The sequence below is a fragment of the Osmerus mordax genome, chromosome 13, assembly GCF_038355195.1.
Source record: "Osmerus mordax isolate fOsmMor3 chromosome 13, fOsmMor3.pri, whole genome shotgun sequence".
NCBI lineage: Eukaryota > Metazoa > Chordata > Actinopteri > Osmeriformes > Osmeridae > Osmerus > Osmerus mordax.
In genome coordinates, this window is record NC_090062.1 from 2,195,866 (window position 1) to 2,209,513 (window position 13,648).

Genomic DNA, 13,648 nt, shown 5'->3' on the forward strand with positions numbered 1-13,648 from the left:
GATGAATGGGAGAGAACAATTACATGTCCAAACCAAACTAGACCCGTGGGACAAGAGTTGAATCAATAACAGCAAAATAACTGTAATTTAAAGAGAATAGACCTCAAAAAACAAGATACAACATTTCAAGTCGTTTTCTGTGAACCTGTGAACGCCCTCACAGTTGCAACCTGTTCTCTCAAAAGGATGTGAGAGTTCATAAAAAGGGCCCACTTAGATCAAAGAAAGCTCAGTCAACACCACTGAACCAGCTGAAAGAACCAAACATGACATGCTGAATTACATGTTTTTAATAACTGGAAACGTAGAGGTCTAACACAGTGCAGTGCTGACCACACTGCATGGACAGCGATTTCATGGAGGCCTTTGTTTGCTGATATGGTCCATCACAAATCCACTTCCATTCCTTTCTGTGGGAAACTGTACTGGCAGCTGCCCGCTCTGCAAACAACAGCAGGAAAGTGCTGAACCAGGGGACTTTAGCCATGAGGTAAGCACTACAGTAACCAACCACACTCAGGTGACTGGCCCGCAGGATAAAACCCCAACTATGAGAAAGCACTTTAGCCCTGGCCTGTGTCCTTTGATTGTGTCGATGCTAGGTCCTGGAACACTCTGGACTAACACTGCTTTTGGACAGGGCTCTTAGGTCCTGGAAGCTACTTTAATAGACACTTTTCCCACAGCTCAGTTATCTCGCTTTCCTCGTTGCTGAGTTTTAAAAGGTGGAAGCCGATGCCACCCAAGACCGGTGAGTCAAGTCAGCTGTCAAAAAAGTGTACAGTTTTGACCATAGAAGGAAAACACAGACATTTCCCCCAAACCCACCCTTTCTGCAAGAGCAGCGGTTGTGAAAGTGCAGTGCTGCTCCCTCCCTCTCCCCGACTTACAATCCCCGACTTAAGACAGACCAACAGAGCTCTGCAGGTGCACTTCCTGTTTTCTGAAAGCAGGAAGCCAGCACATAAATAGACCTTGTGTTTGTACATCCGGATGGGACCGATATTCCTTAAACTAACCAGCTTCAGGGCTGAGGACAATTTATTTAGAATGTGCAGATATGTGTTCCTTTCAAAGATTCCTGTGACGCACCTGTAAACACACAAACCCTGAGTAGGGCAGGGGACCGTCAGCCCTCTATTTACAGAGGTGGTGGAACCAGTTGGATGTGTTCCTTCAACACCTATTATCATTATCCTTTGAAGTGCATCCACTCTAGTCCCCCTGACTATGATGATCATCTCTCTCTCTCTCTCTCTCTCTCTCTCTCTCTCTCTCTCTCTCTCTCTCTCTCTCTCTCTCTCTCTCTCTCTCTCTCTCTCTCTCTCTCTCTCTCTCTCTCTCTCTCTCTCTCTCTCTCTCTCTCTCTCTCTCTCTCTCACTCTCTCACTCTCACTCTCACTCTCGCTATCACTCTTGCCGTCTCTCCTCTCGCACCCTCTTTATCACTCACTCACTCACTCACTCACTCACTCACTCACTCACTCACCCTCTTTATCTCTCTCTCTCTCTCTCTCTCTCTCTCTCTCTCTCTCTCTCTCTCTCTCTCTCGCTCTCTCTCGCTCTCTCTCTGCCAAACAGTTCCCACATACCATCTCTTTTGTTATAGGTAGCCTCTGTCCACAAACACTGACAGGGAGGAGACGCATGCTGCAGGTGGGGTCAGAATTCAAGTCCTCACCTTATGATGACACACTGGTTCTCGCTGTCGATCATCATGTTCCTGTACATGTTGTCTGCCAGGGCGTAGATGTGAGGGGGGTTCTCGTACTGGGCCTTGGGGGAGATGGGGGGGAGGAGAATTCATGAAATTCATTACCAGAGAATTTGAATTGTAAAACTGGGTGGGACTATTATCTCAATTCCAACTGGGAAAACTGAGTGTAAAGACTGTAAAAAAAAAAAAAAAAAGAATTAGGAGTATTTAATGTCATTAAGTTGTAAAGTCAGTGGGCAAACCGTTTTTATCAAGCATGAGGAGTTTATGAAACGTCCGATTAGGGAGCCAGGGCCCCTCTCAGTTGACGGGCCAAGAATAGTTAAAAGAATAGAGACAGGCTGTTCTCTGAAGGCAGTGCCAAGCCTTCTCTATGGCTGAGAAAGGATCCTGCAACATCTGCGCCAGCTCATGGTGCTGCTGGAAAAAGTATTTTGCACCACACCTAACCTAGTCCGTTTGAAGTCCTTTGTTCTTCAAACTGTTAACATCATCATAAAAAAATCCCCCCCACCATTACAATAACATCTCAAAGCAGCCTGCTATAAGCAGATGCACCAAGAGCAATTATCAGTCAAGCTGAGAATGCATAGCAAAACAGCAGGAATGGAGACTCCCTCCAGCCCTGACTCCCTCCAGCCCTGACTCCCTCCAGCCCTGACTACCTCCAGCCCTGACTACCTCCAGCCCTGACTCCCTCCAGTACTGACTCCCTCCAGCCCTGACTCCCTCCAGCCCTGACTCCCTCCAGTACTGACTACCTCCAGCCCTGACTACCTCCAGCCCTGACTCCCCACAGCACTGACTCCCTCCAGTAATGACTCCCTCCAGTACTGACTCCCTCCAGCCCTGACTCCCTCCAGTAATGACTCCCTCCAGCACTGACTCCCTCCAGTACTGACTCCCTCCAGCACTGACTCTCTCCAGTACTGACTCCCTCCAGTACTGACTCCCTCCAGCCCTGACTCCCTCCAGTACTGACTCCCTCCAGTACTGACTCCCTCTAGCACTGACTCCCTCCAGTACTGACTCCCTCCAGCACTGACTCTCTCCAGTACTGACTCCCTCCAGTACTGACTCCCTCCAGTACTGACTCCCTCCAGCACTGACTCTCTCCAGTACTGACTCCCTCCAGTACTGACTCCCTCCAGCCCTGACTCTCTCCAGTACTGACTCTCTCCAGTACTGACTCCCTCCAGTACTGACTCCCTCCAGCACTGACTCCCTCCAGTACTGACTCCTTTCTAGAGAGAAATGCCTACTCACCGCACCCTGGTACATCTCCACTTCCTTGTCCCCAAAGTATGGCATCTGCTTGAAGGGGTTGACTGAGATAAGCACAGGGCCGATGTATGTCTGTAGAGGTTAAGGATCATAAACTGACAAAAAAAAATGAGTCACAAAACACCAGTGAATGGCAGGTTTCTGAACCTAGTAGATGTCCTAAAAACTAGCTTCATCTAATCAACACTAAGCATCACTGAGAACACCACTGACCATTTAAGGCAACGGTGCTTCAGATCTTATTTATACATTTTGATGTAGATTCAGGAAGTCTGAGAAAGAGGGGTGATCTAACTCTTCGTAATTGGGCCCATAAATTCAAGGTCACGTGGGTCTGTGTGGTAACAGCAGAGTGTGGGGACGGCCCTGAGCGTTGTAAAGATCTAGTGTTCACACACATCACAGCGAACAGCCCTGCAGTGTGGCAATGGGAGGTTTTGGTCCTGCAGCTCAGAGCTGCTTCTGGCAAATAAAGCTGGCATTGAAGGTGGCCTTCAGTGACCCCAGCCCAGAACCGTACAGGCTGGAACACTCAAGTGTTGTTGCTATTTTCTGACCACAATCAGAGGATTGACTTGGAGTTTTCAGGCTCTAAAATGTCCAGCCTCCTTTCAGCTCCCTAACCCTAAATATAGCATGGACATAGAAGAGGACTGAGAAATGAGCTCCTTTGAGAACTTTCACCATTACTTTCAATTGGGTTATAAACAGACCTAATCGTTTCACTGCAGTTTGAATACGGCACGGTGCCACAGATGGCAGAATAAACCTGTACATTTCAAACCTCTTCTTAGAAACTGTCAAGAGTGTGCCTAAACACTCATTTGATACTATCAGCGGGATCACATAGACCTTTGGGGCTTGTGGCACTTTAAGAATCTGGCCTCTGTGCGCTCTCAGCACAGACACATTGATTTAATCAAAAGTTACTGTTGTTGTGGGAAAGTAGCTGCTCTCATATTCACTATACTAGACATTTTCTCCCCCAACCCCCTTTACGTACAGTATGACTGCATGGTGAGATCAAACCAGAGAAAACCTGATTAAGATCCATTCTACCCTGAAGGAAAGGGAAGTGGGAGTCTGGGGTCCAGACAGGGGCACGAAGGGGCCCCTTTTCCCCCCCGCTCTGGCTGTAGAAGGTGGGGGAGGGCTTAGGAGGGAGGCACCTCTGGACTTGGAGCCATTACTCAAGAGTTACTAGAGGACTGTGAATGATCATTCAGCTATTCTGGGAATAGTGGGCGGATGTTTAAGTGTGTTTGTGTGGGCGTCAGGGTTTGGTTATTCCTCATGTAAGTGTAAGATGTGAATGCAGAAGGATACAAATATGTAGTCATCCATATATCTCTTCTTGAGGTTGTCCACAATGGCGTCTTCGTTGATCTTAGGGAGAAGCACCATGTCATCCACTCCACTCTGTTTGACATTGTGGCTCTGCCAGTGGTACCGGAAGTGCCCCCGGCTCCCCTGTACAAACACACACACACACACACACACACACACACACACACACACACACACACACACACACACACACACACACACACACACACACACACACACACACACACACACACACACACACACACACACACACACACACACACACACACACACACACACACACACACACACAGGGATTAGTTTACTCTATAATATGAATACAGTAACATTTAAAGAGGCTAGTGTCCATAAAATACATTACTGCCCTGGCAGATACTGTATAATTGAATAAGCATCAGTTTTCCTTTATTACATTTGAAGAGTGAGCTTACTTGTGATTATACTCTAATTGGGTGAGACTACTAGATTAGGCAGCCAAACATTCGGTCAGGGAGAAAACTGAGTTTAAGCATCCATATGACTAAGACATTAGTCTCACACAGCCAGGGACATGCTCCAACGCTTCATTCATCCACACAGATGTTAAGCTTTGTTTTCTTTTAGCTTTTAGAAGGTGCAGGGTCAGGATTCCCAAAAGTGCTGTCTAGAAGCCAAAAGCCTATTTTGATGCCATATCCTGACTACCGTCTACCTCTCCCCCTGTTCCTTTCCTCCCCTCGTTCCGGTTGTGTTTCTGCTGAGAGCGGGCTCTCCAGAAAGCTGAGCTCATTCATCATGTGCTATGAGTCAATGTCATCTGGCTACTGTGGATAGCATCACAATGTGCTGTGAGGAGTGAGTCTCTCCTTAACAGGGGACCAATCAAAGTTCCAGGCCAGAATTGGAGCTTTAGTCAACACTGGACACGTCACCTCTGACCATTAAATTATTTAACACGTGAAACACAGACACCCACACACACAGAATACAATAGTTAATCTTTACTCAAAACAAAGGCAAGAGGCTTGCCTCTTGGTGCTTCTCTGAAGTTTTTCCCCAGATTGTGAGTCCTTTGATTTCATCACTGTAGTGATTCAGATTGGATAGGTGGATAAACCGTCATCATATTTTCCACATTCTAAAGTCAAAAATAGTTTGTCCAGTGCAATATTGACTACCGTTTGACAGCTGGCACATGGTAAACTATTGTTAAACTAAAGAAAAACAATGAAAATAAGTTATCATGCCTGAACCAAGTCATCATACCAAAACGACCCAGTCAAGGCATGGTGGAATTACAGGAAAATAAAGGCAGAACCACAGCACATAATTGGCCAATGGAAAGCCATGGTACGCCTTAGTAATTTACTTGTACAAAGTCAGAAAGATTGCACAAATTAAGTCCTTAATGATCTTCAGGGTGGCGAGATATTCTTACACCAACAAAATAAATACTTGTGTCTTTACAGACTCTCTTAGCATGGGACATGGACAGGAATGTTAACTACCTTCTCAGCTCATTTCTAGGTGCATTTAGAGAGACACAACTTCAATTACTGCGAGATTCATTTTCCAGACGGTACCCATTATCATGTTTTACAACTTTTTTCAAGAAGAAGAAAAGGCAGCTTTCTCCTGTCCATGGCAACCTGAGCAGGGTGCACATCAGGTGATGTCATAGGCATCACCTCATCAACACCTCTCTGCAGATGGCATGTACTGTCGTAGGAAGAGGAGGATGCAGGGAGTGGGAATTAGTCACACTATTGGCTATATCCAGGCACACACACACACAAACTCAGAGACCCACAGTCTCAAATACACACAAAGACGTGCACAAAATACGTATATGGTATAAGGTATATGGTATATTTCAGCTTTGGGGGAATCTTACATCAAATCTCATAGCCAACACCATTATGTATGGGACAAAACCTCTATCTACACGTTTAAATAAAGAACCACCCTGGTGCAACCACCGGATACAATAGAAGTGAGCCTGCCATTTAAGGATGCTATTTTTATGCTGTTATTGCCTTGTTGGGGAAGATAATGTTCTGCTTTAAGAGAGAGAGGTCATAAGCCGGAAATACGAGAGGCAAAAGGTCAAGTAGTTCAGTCTATGTGGAACAGAAAAGGCTTTTCTAGGTTCCCTGTTTGCTATTCGTAGAGGAATTAAATGAACAATATGTTTCAGATTTGATGAAGCATTATGTAGGCCTATACATGACAGCTCTGGTTAGAGTCAATTTCTTGTTTGAGCTCCACAGTAGCATCTCAACCCGAGTTGAGTGAGGGCTGTACTGTGCAGTAAGTGATTCCCCAGGTGGTGGAAAACCTGAGGTAAGTAGGTGGTGTCGGTCTGAAAGCACACAACCCCACAGGGAGACAACCAGGAAGCTGGAGCTAGCTAGCAATAATAACATCACCATGGAGCCAGCACATACATCTCTCTCTGAGAACATCAACCCTGTACACAGATGCGCACACACACACACACACACACACTTAATGGTGGGGTATGTTTGTGTGTTAGAGCTGAATGTGAATAGTAATGTTGTGAGCTCTAGTACAGTTACATTCACATTCCTTTCATGAGCGTACATCTGTCAAAACAACATCAACCACAGGAAGTAGGATCCTGACCATTGTCAGAGAAGAACTCTGATTAAACAGATTTATGTCTTGATCTCATTCTTCCTCTGAAAAAACAATCCGCTCCCTCACCATTCTCTCCAGCCCTCACTACCAGAACTTTCTGCCAAAGTTAATCCAGCAGCATTTGAGGAATTCCTGCACCAGCCCCAGATCCATAAGACTTTCCTTCATGCAAATACCATTACCATATATGGAGAGTGCTGAGGGGAGCTGAGCTCAGGGCACAGGAAATGGCTGGGTTTGATTCAGTATCACAGGCGGCAGTCCACCCCAGCACCCCAGCCACCCGACACACCGCGAGTCTTCAATACAACTCAGAGCTTTGCTCTGCCCCAAATCTGAATCTTCCCCCTAAGAATGAGCTAAGTCTCCAGGCAGACGTGTAGCTCAACAGTCTACAATTCAATCCAACGTCAGACAAACCCATTAAAGGTTCAGTTCAATGAGGCCTGGGAGACTTGAGTCTTATTACATTGTTGGTCCAGAGAAGAGATACAGAAGGCTAAATACAGGCTTGAGATGCTCAAACTATAGAAGGTTTGTGCGCTGCCACCTCCCCCTCCCTTGCCTACACCCACAGGCACTCCAGCATGCTGTGGTTTGGCTCTGACCATGGTTGAGACTTGGCTGTTATCAACAGATTAGGAAAAGGATTTTTAATGAAGTGCTGGTCCCAACTGCAGGAGAGAAGTTAGTTCTTCGGAAGCTTCTGGACTCTTAAGTCAAGTTTGCAATTTAATCTAGAGGCTAAACATGGCTCAGACACAGATGTTCATGAGCTTCATCCACAACATATGTTTGTGCTGTCTGTTCTGACGACATGGAACTAGCCAAGGATTTGGTCATGAATAAAAATTGGGATTTGGCCATGAAAAGGCTACAATACAATTGGCTTTTGTTCATGCAAGAGCCATTTCCCAGTGTTGGATAAGTGCATACATGTGCTGCTACCTTGTAGCAGTTTACTTGACCTGGTTCTCAATTCAACTCTTATCCTGCTTAAGATGTTTTCCTTCCCTGAGAAGGATTAACATGATTTGGAAAGATTTTTTGAAAGGCTTTGGGCCAATGCACAGTAGAAGATTACCCAATTTTGCTGATAGAAAAAATAAAACTACCCAAACTTCAAACCTATTCAATCAAAGAGGCTTTGTTACCCTGTGCAGCATTAGTGAGTACTTCCTGTCTCTGTGACCCTGGTCACCAAAGGGTTCCACAGCCATGCATCAGCTTTGACCTTTAACCCCTGACCATAGCAGAACATTTGTCTGTATTAATAACTCATCATTAACTCATGTCCCTGATCTTCTTACATCTCCCCTTGCCTTAACAGTGACTCCTCAGTTCTGGTGTAGGTCAAGCAGATAGTTAGTGCGATGTAAACTAGACAGAGCTCTTGGAGGGATCCCACTCCAAACAGAGCTACCACCTGGACTCTATCACGGCTGGGGGATTAACTGCTGAGTCTGCACTTTCTAAAAAACCACTCGTTGGGGAGACGAGCCAGAGACATAGTGCTGACTGAGAGTTGAGAGCCTCCCAATAGCAGGACAGGAACCAAACAAAACAAGCATCAGAGAGAGGAGTCAGAGGATGAGTCAGACACGGCTGTCCCAGGGGAAGGGGGCTGGGAGGGAGGGGGGTGGGGGGGGGTGGTGGACAATGAGTCACAGTGTGAAACCACCGCAGCCAGAGGGATGGGGTTTTCATTAGGGTCACAGAGCACCTCAGACACCAGCCTCGGCCCCAGCCCCTTAAGGTGACTGGAAACTTCTAGAACGAAAGACTGGACCATGGTCACCATGGCAGGCCCTGCTGTCTGAATGGCAGCCATGCCCAGCCAACACCACCGCTGCCCTCATCATCTTGCCAGGCGAGGAGTTGTCCTTGCCAAGATGAGGAAAACTCCTCAGACTTAATTGTCCTGCCATAATCAGTCAAAACATTTCTGACCTCGTCTGGGTCTCCTGGCCAGGCAGTAATAGCTCCTCCATGCAAGGCATTCAGCAGACATGGGCCCAGTGGAAAAAGTCCTGAGTACCCAAACCTCTAAAGGCATAAAAATATAAGTATTGTAACATCAATCAATGTGTTTCAAAGCCATTATCGCCTGCACAAAAGCTGCCCTGTCACTAAACTCTGGTCTGTCAGTGATGGGAGGCAGTGGTGGTATAACAGTTATCCTGCTCAGGGCTTCACTCAATCTGCTGTGCAACTCATACCCAGTCCTTGGTCACCTGCTTTGGAAAGCATTGATGCCAGCATCAATAATGCAGACTAACACGGTTCCTGACTCTGCCTTTTATTTGTCTCCACTCTCAACACTGAAATGTATCTGGGTCACGGCTTGTTCAAAGTCCTTTGAATGTAGGACAAGTAAAAAGTGGAGCTCGCATCACCCAAATTTAGATGCATTAGGCTTCATTACAGTATAATAGATGACGTTTGGTGTGAAGGGTAGAGTTTTGAGGCCTGCAGGGTAGGGCAGGGCTGCTCTAAATGCTGAATACCTCTTTAGAAAAGACACAGTCTGTCTTATACCCAACCCAGGGCAAGCCCAGCCCAGTCCAGTACATCCCAGGCTTCATGTACTATATTCAGCATGTGTAAGCTAATATAGAGGGAGTTTCAAAATGTCTACTAACTGGAAAAAAGTTTATAAAAACAGACGAACATATCACTTGTCTAACACTTTGTAAGCTACATGTCACAAATGACGAATTGACCCAGAAATGGATGTTAGTATTCACCCCACCAAAAGTGACTGTAAAAGACAGATGAAACCTAATATCAAACAATGTGAGTTGAAGGGAGGAACCCTTTAGAAAACCTAGACAGTGAATACGTCACCATTGATTCTACTAGTATAGAGCAGCCTCAGTATTTTTCTTGCTGGCTGCAGGTAGACAAACCATGTGCAGTGTGTGCTCATTCATATGACTTCCTGTGAACTCCTAGTGTTTGTCCAGTCTCAGGTTTCAGCCAAACACAGCCTCATCCACCCCGTATGAATGAAAAATAGGCTATGCATTGGACTTCAATAACAAAGAATAAGCAAAAATGGACACACTAAAATACAGTACACCACGGTGCCTCCTTTTTTGTGTGTGTTCAACAAAAAATCTGGAATAACCTTTCCTTCTTATACATCCCATTGGTTGTCAGACTAATCTAAGACACACATGACCCAAAGTGGGTCCCATGGCAGGGTTTTACCACAACCATGTAATCTCCCTCACTGAACACAGCTTGATCCAAACAGGTTAGGTGAGTAAATAAAGCCTTTATGCAAAAGCCAAATTTGAATTACCCTCAATACCCTCCCTACAAGTTCTGCTGGTCATTTCAGAGTCTGGATCTCTTTTCCTTGGAGCAGGGAGCCCATCTGGGTGGTCTGTCAGTCATGCTCATTCATTAAGGACATGGGCAGGAGACTTGGTGGAAGTCAGTATTTTACTACGACCTCAAGCTACCGCATTGGCCAGTTGGAAAGGCTCTTTCAAAGCCTGAATTATGACTCAAAATGATGTTTTCTTGAAAGATGAAGCTGTATTCAGTTTTTTTCACTGTGAAATTATTTGGAGCTCAAGAGTATGTATTACCTACCATGACACCAATGAACTGTAGAGAATTGTTTAAATGAAACAACTTGACATAGACTGCCAAACTGTACTTAAGTCCTCTTTTAATAAAGCAGTTGCTAGGAAGAAATGTATATTGCCAGTACAGGGCCTAGTTCTCTAGTCTGAAGGAGTTAGCCTGGCAGTTTAGCCCAGAAGGAGTCATGGGTTATGGTCTGAACAAATTGGCCCATTTAGATTTCTGAAGAAAAGCCCTCCAAGGCCCAGACAGGACAGCTGAAAGCATAACAAGGAGGGAAAGCACTTTAAAACTCATCAAGGCAACAGAGCTGTTTTTATTGTGTTTACTAAAACAGTTGAAGACTCTGGGTAAAGTGCTAAGGCACAGCAAGGTTGGCATGAGCAGAGAGTCCCTCAAGTGATCGTGGGATAGTTTGCTGAAGGTCAGACATACTGCCACAGTAAATGGTAGGCCTGGAGCGAAGAGGCTGGAGTCTATTCTCTAAGACACATTAAGTGCTTTCAGTGCCTGGACTTTATAGACTCAATGGGGAGCGAGAGAGATATCTCGCTGACACAATGATAGAAGGGTCTGAGCTCTGTGCAGAATCAGCACATAACATAACAAGCATGTATATTGGATGTATGGCTCTTTTTACTACTTTGGTACGACTGATTGAATTCTTTCTTTCTATGAACCGACCCCTTTAAGATCCCTGACAAAACAGGAAAGAGGAGAAGTAAGACTTATTTAAATTAGAGGACAAATAAGTGACTTTATAAATAATATCAGCTGTCTGACAGAGGCAACTGAACACAAACTGACTTCTATACAAGTCAATATTTATTTTTTGGGCCTCACTGCAGCTGTGCACATAGAGAGTGATCCACACACAAAATGCCAACAGTATGGATATAGTACACTCATTTGGAGTACATAAACTACTACTCCCATAAAACAGCCCTGCCTAAACACACTTTAACAGATTTGAACAGATATACAACAGCTTTTAAGAGATATTAGCAGCCCACAAAAAAGACGCATAACTGAGAAGCTAATCAAATCCAGACATGCAGGAGCTTGATTAAATAGGAGCAAGGGCTGGAACTGGGGATCTATTTTTGGCATGAATTAAAAGAGGGAGCACTCACTCGTTTTCACCAACAAGAAATGCCATGTTATATCACATCCACGTATATAAGCTTACTGTAACTCTTAAAGGCTGTTTGGAAATGTTTGGAAACAACACACTGGATATACTAAAACAGGCATTGTTTAAAACAGCTCCAACTATAGAGATGCTCGGCAGGGTGATCGTCTGATGATGCCGGTGGAGTAAAAAAAAAAGAAAAGCAGGTGGTGGGGAGCAGTCATGCCGGATAGACCCTCCTACTCACAGGCTACGGGAAATGGGTGCTGGCTAGCAACCAAGAGCAACACAACTCCCATCTGAGCTGACGTTAAACACTCAGGAAGTCATCAGCAGCAACCCTCCCAAGAAAGCCATCAAGCCTCCCGATTCTGGCCGCACAACCTGCCCTCAAAGGCCCAGCCTGCACAAGAAGGAGAGAAAGCTTCCCATCCACATGCTCTGTCTGTCTGGGTACAATGCTATTTTTTGACAAGGGCCAATATTAAACTTATATTTTGGATTTGTTTGTCTTTCCAGTGATTCAGCTCATGCCTGTCTGAGTGGCCTAAGCAGCTGACCTTTCTAAAGCAGTCTTTAGAAAGATATACAGTGACTAAGTCACTGGAAAAATAGTTGCACATGCCCCTTATTGGACAATGATACTCAAATACAGCTGTATGGTTTTCCTGAATATTTCTACCAAACTACAAACATTCTATACAATGACATCCTTTAACGAATCACAACACAATGCACATTTTCACATACCAAACTCAACTGCAATCTTTTGGAGACATTTCTAAAATTAAATATTCCTCAAAGGCTTTGGCAGGAGCTGTAAAAATGTGAAAAGAAGTAAAATTATAAAGGAAACAGTCCTCTCCATCTTTGAAAGGAACAGTAAAGAGCCATTTCAATTATTTCCAGCTGTCTTTAGTGTTTTTCTGACATCAATTAGGTGTTTTGGGCCTTGATTCTCCAGTGAAATACAGCACTACATTAGTCAGATTAGAGACAAGATGAACACATCTAAAGTGAGTTATACTCTGCCACCGTTGATTTTGCCACATGCACATCTAAGTTGTTGGCAAACTAGTTGTAATATAAAGCACAATACGGTGGGAGTAGTACTTTGTGCAGCTACAATGACCTTGTGTGCCACTAGACTTCACATGAGTGACATTGGGTTAAATATAGTGACCTGGGGGAGACTGGTTGATAAAGGTCTCTACTGGCAGGCATAACAACCCAGCACAGAGAACGGCCTCCAATCTCCTCTTATAATGGCCCAGTGGATAGAAGCTGAAGAGATAACAGTAGCGAGACTGTGGCCATTATGCCACATTTCTGTGTGTCTGTGGCTGGTGAGAATTCACATGCAATGTCACAGTAATGTTTACTTGGCATACTTTGAGCAGGCTGTACAGCAAACATGAGTGAAAAGAACAAAATAAACTACAAACTCAGAATGTAGTAATCAACAGCTTTAGGTACAGGAGTATGCTGTCCAAAAGGTTTGACTAGTGTGCAACTACTTCAACATCTAATGACATGCCTGCATGCATGAAGGAAGACTAATACTGACCCAGAAGATTCACCTACCAATGCAGGTGAGAGTGAAGAGACCAGAGCAATGATTCCTTCCCTACTGGAACACAGATATATTAACTCTAAATTCAGGGCATGTTTGTCTGAAGGTGAAGAGCTAACATGCGTGACTGCATAGAGCCAGAGGCAGGTCAACAAAACAAGCTGTGGCCGTATTGAAGATTAGCCCTGTGGGTAAGATCCAATACATTTGTCTTCAGGTTGGGTTTTACAACATAACAAAACTGACTGTTTACAGTAGATGGATAATCAAGCCACAACACTTAGGCATTAACCTTTTATAACCTTTTATAAAAAAGAATGGGAAGGTTTTACTGCTTTGTAGTGCAAGTTTTTGGAAG

General features: G+C 44.8%; 1 protein-coding gene across 2 annotated transcripts in view; it reads right to left on the reverse strand.

The window, feature by feature from the left end:
• Positions 1 to 13,648, reverse strand: part of myo1ea (myosin IEa) — a 39,892-nt gene that overhangs the window by 22,263 nt on the left and 3,981 nt on the right. For both annotated transcript variants that reach the window (XR_010878144.1, XM_067248643.1), the window contains exons 2-4: positions 4,328 to 4,471; positions 2,984 to 3,073; positions 1,682 to 1,776 (exon numbers count right to left, since the gene is read on the reverse strand). Coding sequence is in view for 1 of the 2 variants with exons in the window: in XM_067248643.1 (XP_067104744.1) it covers positions 1,682 to 1,776; positions 2,984 to 3,073; positions 4,328 to 4,471 (329 nt within the window). In the remaining variant the exon portion in view is untranslated. The remainder of the gene's footprint in view (positions 1 to 1,681; positions 1,777 to 2,983; positions 3,074 to 4,327; positions 4,472 to 13,648) is intronic.